The sequence below is a fragment of the Populus euphratica genome, unplaced genomic scaffold, assembly GCF_000495115.2.
Source record: "Populus euphratica unplaced genomic scaffold, PopEup_1.0 scaffold2981.1, whole genome shotgun sequence".
NCBI lineage: Eukaryota > Viridiplantae > Streptophyta > Magnoliopsida > Malpighiales > Salicaceae > Populus > Populus euphratica.
Window position 1 is genome coordinate 9,933 of NW_011502810.1, and position 5,984 is coordinate 15,916.

Genomic DNA, 5,984 nt, shown 5'->3' on the forward strand with positions numbered 1-5,984 from the left:
TTGAATTATAAGCTACTAAGCATTATGGGTTAATACCCTAAATGAAGATCTCTATGATAGGTAAAAAAGTTTTTTCCCTTTTTTACCTTAATCTAATTGCAAGTTGGTATGGCTCATGGCTATATAAATGTCTATAAGCTATCAAATAAACAATTCCAAAAGAAGAGCTCACTTTTTCTTCATCTTTAATATTTAAGCATCTTTTTCCTTATATCTTCTCTTCAAACATGCACAAAACAACCTCTAACACTTTATTTTTCTTATAATTTTGCTAACTTATACACTAGATGGTTCCTTAAACCCAATTAAATTTTTATTTTATAGGTGTTCGTGAAATCCAAATCTAGCAGTTTCAATCTCATAACCTTTATACCTTAAAGAGACCTTGATCTTATAGGGTTTTTAATGAGCTTTATTAATTATTAACTTGATTCATTAATTTGATCATTGAGTTATCAATGCAATTATTGAGTTAAAGGGTGAACCTTGAAAAATACATATGTAATGTGTGGTAATAGATTGTCACAAAGGGCTACTATTGAGCTTTATTTTTTTGGCCTTTTGCTCTCCATTTGCTCATTTGTAGCAATTTTAAGCTCTTAAAACATCTCCTACTAAATTGAAATAAAAAAATAATATTAATTTGGCTTTTCAATGCTTGTTTTATATGTTTTTAAGGAAATACTAAATAAAATACCAAGATACCATTTCTCTTTACAAAAATATTATTCCTACATATTTTGCAAAAATATCATAACCTTACAAAATACTATTAATTACAATAGTATTTTTTTAAGAATTTTTTTCTTTGATTTTTTTTAAATCTATGTTTTTTCGGTTTGCTTTCAATAAGATTTTCTTGGTCTCATGAACTATGTCATGAATTTGATGTGTTCACTTGAATTGACTTGAATTATTTTTTTTAATTTTTTATTGAATTTTTTTAATTTAATCTTTTAATATTTAGTTAATGGAAAATATTTTAGGTTATCTTTATATCTTTTAAGTCAACCAAGTCATATTAGATTTTTAAAATAATTGTTTATCAAATATATTAAAATATAATTAGTTTTTCTAAAAGATTATTTACTATTGGAGTGCACATAAATAAATAAATAAAAACTTTAAAAAGTCATATTATCAATTTGATTTTTATAACTAACAACTTCTTTGAAGATGGCTTAGTGAGTTTCTTTCGTTGATAAAAGCAATTCATTTTTATTAAAAAAAAATGAAAGAAAGATTTAGTTTTGGCTCTTAATTTTTACTCCCTGTCAAATCAAAATTCGGCCACTATTTTACTTTTGGTCCAGCATCTCCAGGCCCAAACGCAATATACTACCCTTTCATGCTGTCCATGTGAAGTCCAAAAATGAAGATCATGCTCCACGTAAGAGGCTTCAGCCATCCTCAATTTAAGACGCTTCTCTAATCCTTTCCCCTTCCAGTCCAAAATTAGCATCCATTCTATCAGCATTGGACACCATGTATCCCACCAGAGCAAGAACTAAATCCTTGCTCTTTCTCTTGCCCATTTCAATCCTTGTCGTAACTCTACTCTCCTTTAAAAGACCTGCTAAATTTAGCTCAAAAACCATAGAAATCCCACGATTACACATCCACAAACACATCCAAATTGCCCACTCAGCGTGTAAAGGCACACTATACCCTGAACTGTGCGTCTCAACTCTTGTATCTCTCCCAGATCTCGCCTCTAAGTCCCTTCCTGAATTTATCTCTGCAACCTTAAACAAAACAATGGACGAGGTTAGAGCCTCCTCTGCAAACTGCAATGCCATCAGAAACAAAATTAAGCTAGGACCACTTGAGAAGGTAGCTCTCAAAGACTGTATCGAGCTCTTCGATGACACCATTGCCGAGCTCAAATCAGCCATCTCTGACCTCGCCCCAAGAAAATCAACCTCAAAGCATTACCACGACTTGCAAACTTTATTAAGTGGTGCCATGACGAACCAGTACACGTGCCTTGATGGGTTTGCTCGTAGTAAAGGAAAAGTTAGGAAAGCAATCAAGAAAGGCCTGTATAACATATCTCACCATGTAAGTAACTCCTTAGCCATGCTCAAGAAAATCCCTGGCGTTAACACATCTAAGTCCGAGGTTTTCCCTGAGTATGGCAACGTCAAACATGGGTTTCCATCTTGGTTGTCATCCAAAGATCGAAAGCTCTTGCAGGCTTCCGCCAATGCAACCAAATTTGATTTAATAGTAGCTAAAGACGGTACAGGAAACTTTACTACCATTAGCGAAGCCGTGAGAGCAGCTCCCAACTCAAGCGATACAAGGTACGTACACATTGTTTTTTATACCATTTTCCTAAAACTCTGAAAATAAATATTGGTAGCATATATATTTAAGACGACATTGGTTATGTGTTGCGTAGGTTTGTGATATATATAAAGGCCGGGGCATATTTTGAGAACGTGGAGGTGGAGAGAAAGAAGAAGATGCTAGTGTTCATTGGGGATGGCATTGGAAAGACTGTGGTCAAAGCAAAAAGGAGCGTTGTTGATGGATGGACTACTTTCCGGTCAGCCACCGTCGGTGAGTCTAAATTTTCTTTCTTTTTTCTTCAGTATTTAAAACATTTTACGTTCCATATGGTCATTGGAGAGGTAAATGGTGATCATGCTGCGCCGTTTCGGTTCTTTCATTATCTCCTCGTGAATCGTGATCAGTGTCAAATTCGGAGACTGGCAACCACTATGACTGGAGGAACCATGTAGACGCGGGACAGTAAATTATATTTTAGTTACTTAATTTTGAAAAAGAAATTAAGTAGCTCCTTTGGTTCCAAAAAATCAATTAGAAATCCTTTGACTAGTGTTGATAATTTAAATTTAGTTATATTTTGTTCTAAAAACTTCCTGTTTTCATTAATCTTTCCATGTTGTCTACTTATAATTTTTTCTGTTTCTTATATTTTCTGAGGTAGGAAAACAAATTAATTTTTAAAAAAACATGAAATGGATGAAAATGATTAGATTATAAATGGATTTAAAGACATAGGGATTAAATACAAGTTTGAAACCATGAGGGCTAATTAGTCAGTTTTGATAAACTAAAGGGAGTAAGTTTACAATTAACGCTATGTGTGATATAAAAGTAATGGAGGGCAGATTTTGTGGATTATTTTAATATCGAGGAGCCATGTTGCATCCACTTCTCTACCGTGAGGAGCTAGATTCAATTTAATAGCCGGGTTTTCCCAGTTCAGAAAAAGTGGCAGGGCTGTCTCGTTATCGTACAGGTCCCGTTCCTTGAATTGTTTGGCGTGGGCAGCTGAAATCTCAGTCTAGAAGGGGACAACTCATGATGGTTGAGCTCTCGAAACTTAATATTTAACTACAGTTTCTTGTCTTTTTTTTCCTTACTCTGAATCGATCCAATGGTGAAAAAACTGGTACCAACTTGGGTGGGGGACCCGATTAGCTTTGCTTAGATCAAAAGATATACCCACCCACCGAAAAACAAATACTCATGATAAAAGTAGGTAGATGCTGATTCCCGGTCATGAAATGTAATGAAGAACTACATTAATTAGTGTACAAATATGCATTCAAATCAATCCAAGTACATAATGCAGTATTGAAATTAATTGCAACTTTCTTGAGAAAAGCGGATTATAGACTCGGCATCACAAGATACCTTTACTGATTAGTGATTACTCTCTCATTATCTTCAGTCAGTCTAAACAATGATTGTCATTAGAGCGAACTGGATACTTTTATTGCGTTCACATTTTTAGACCCTGTTTTGTTATTATGGTGTCTTTTAGCCATCATTACTTCATTGGTATTATACAAGTTTTCTCCACATAACACGGTATTATTTAGAGTGTAACTGATTTCTATTGGAGACTTGCTTTCTAGAAACACGTGTACACATGATATTAGAAGATAAATACCCTTATCTTATTCAAATAAAAAAATAGGAGATTTTACTTGTAGGGCAGCGACTATCATTCACTTTTTTATTTATAAATTATATGGAGAGGCTGGAGAGCACCATCGATCGAATTAGATAGATGAGATTTTCTTGTTGTCGCTAACGAGAAGATGCATGAGGTTTTTAGCGATCTTCAGAGTGAGTGTCGCAGTGTAGCCAGAGGATCCGCTCGCATCTCCTGTTTAGCGTGTCTTGGGGGCCATTGAAACGCGTTTAGCTACTCATTTTTGTCGGGAAAAGAGCGCTGTCTTTTTGACATTTGGAAAGTTGAAAATTTGGGTCAAAACTTTGATGATTTTCTTCTGCTTTTTCTTTCTCTTTCCTTCTACATTGCATGATGCATAACAAATGAAGTACACAACAACACATCCAAAGCTCTTTGTGAGACCCTTACAATTATGTAACTTTTTGCATGAGGCATTAAAAAGAACTTGAATTATATGTTTTTTTTTGTAGATAAGCATTCGATCCATCCACACTCGTACATGTTCAAAGGATGGAGCAAAAATACTCTATGCACTGATAATTGCTACTACCTTTTTATTCCCATCTAAATAAATAAATTCTCGTCATTTTATTCAAACACATGCTTAATCATATACTTTACGAATACATAGCAGTAGATTTTCTGAAATAATATTTATTGCTGTCGCAATTTGTATGCGTACGTTTATATCAACTAACCCACCCCTTGTAATTTGTTTACTTACTCTCGCAGCGGTGGTAGGAGACGGATTCATTGCCAAGGGCATAACCTTTGAAAACTCAGCAGGGCCCAGTAAACACCAAGCAGTGGCCTTAAGAAGTGGCTCGGATCTCTCTGCATTTTATCAATGCAGCTTTGTTGGTTACCAAGACACCTTATATGTCCATTCTCTTCGACAATTTTATCGCGAGTGTGACGTATATGGCACGATTGACTTCATTTTTGGTAATGCAGCTGTGGTATTTCAAACCAGTAACTTGTATGCTCGCAAACCAAATTCAAACCAAAGAAACATCTTCACTGCCCAAGGTAGAGAAGACCCTAACCAAAACACTGGAATATCAATCCTCAACTGCAAGGTTGCTGCTGCTGCTGATCTAATTCCAGTTAAATCATCGTTCCAAACGTTTTTAGGACGGCCATGGAAAGAATACTCAAGGACAGTTTTTCTTCGATCATATATTGATGATCTGGTCGATCCTGCTGGATGGCTGGAATGGAATGCATCGTTTGCATTGAGTACCCTTTACTATGGGGAGTACATGAACAGAGGTCCAGGTTCAAATACAAGTGCAAGGGTGACATGGCCTGGTTACAGGGTGATCACAAATTCAACTGAGGCCAGTCAGTTTACAGTTGGGGCATTTATACAAGGAAATACCTGGTTGAATTCTACAGATATTCCATACTTTCTCAATTTGAATTAAGGCATTTGTTAATTTTTGCTTTATTCTTTTTTGAGCGGTATGTTAGAATTTGTGTAAAATAAACACACTTAAAACGGCACATTTGAGGCCAAATTAAAAGTGGAATATTTTATTTACTTTTAGGATTAAATTTTTATTAAAAATTATTCTCCTACATCAGTTTATGATAACCTAAAGTATTATTATGATTAAAATAAATTATAGATAAATAAAAAATTAATATCAAAAAACTTTGTTTAACATGTTTTTGTAAAACTTAAAATTTTATATCCTATTATAGAATGTATATATAGGAAATATTATAAACACTACTTTAATTTTATATATTATTCTATTCATATAAATAAAAAATAATTAGCTAATTAAAGGTTAAGTATCTTAATTCTTCATCTTGAATGTCACTGTATCTGCTGTCTAGCTATCATCATTGTCACCACAACTCTCTATTTATCTTGCTACATCTCATCAAAACCCTAATTTTAGTTGTAACAGCGAGTATTTTAATGGCAACTAGTGTTCCAACAACAACCATTACAATTATTAGATCAAGTACTCAGCTGCTGCCCTCTAGAGGTAGAACAAGTAGCAGTAGAATAGGCACA

At 34.3% G+C, this 5,984-nt stretch overlaps 1 protein-coding gene across 1 annotated transcript; it reads left to right on the forward strand.

Moving 5' to 3' along the window:
- Window positions 1-1,387: 1,387 nt before the first annotated feature.
- Window positions 1,388-5,504, forward strand: LOC105119471 (pectinesterase-like). Its single transcript, XM_011017613.1, has 3 exons — window positions 1,388-2,306; window positions 2,405-2,565; window positions 4,688-5,504. The coding sequence occupies exons 1-3, from the start codon at window positions 1,486-1,488 to the stop codon at window positions 5,380-5,382; spliced, it is 1,677 nt and encodes a 558-aa protein (XP_011015915.1). The 5' UTR covers window positions 1,388-1,485; the 3' UTR covers window positions 5,383-5,504.
- The last annotated feature ends 480 nt before the right edge of the window (window positions 5,505-5,984 follow it).

Bases quoted from the DNA above. Each gene is read 5' to 3' on its own strand.
- LOC105119471 (XM_011017613.1), top strand. From the start codon at position 1,486: ATGTATCCCACCAGAGCAAGAACTAAATCCTTGCTCTTTCTCTTGCCC. The intron at 2,307-2,404 runs GTACGTACACAT...TGTGTTGCGTAG, and splicing joins CCCAACTCAAGCGATACAAG to GTTTGTGATATATATAAAGG. The intron at 2,566-4,687 runs GTGAGTCTAAAT...TTACTCTCGCAG, and splicing joins TTTCCGGTCAGCCACCGTCG to CGGTGGTAGGAGACGGATTC.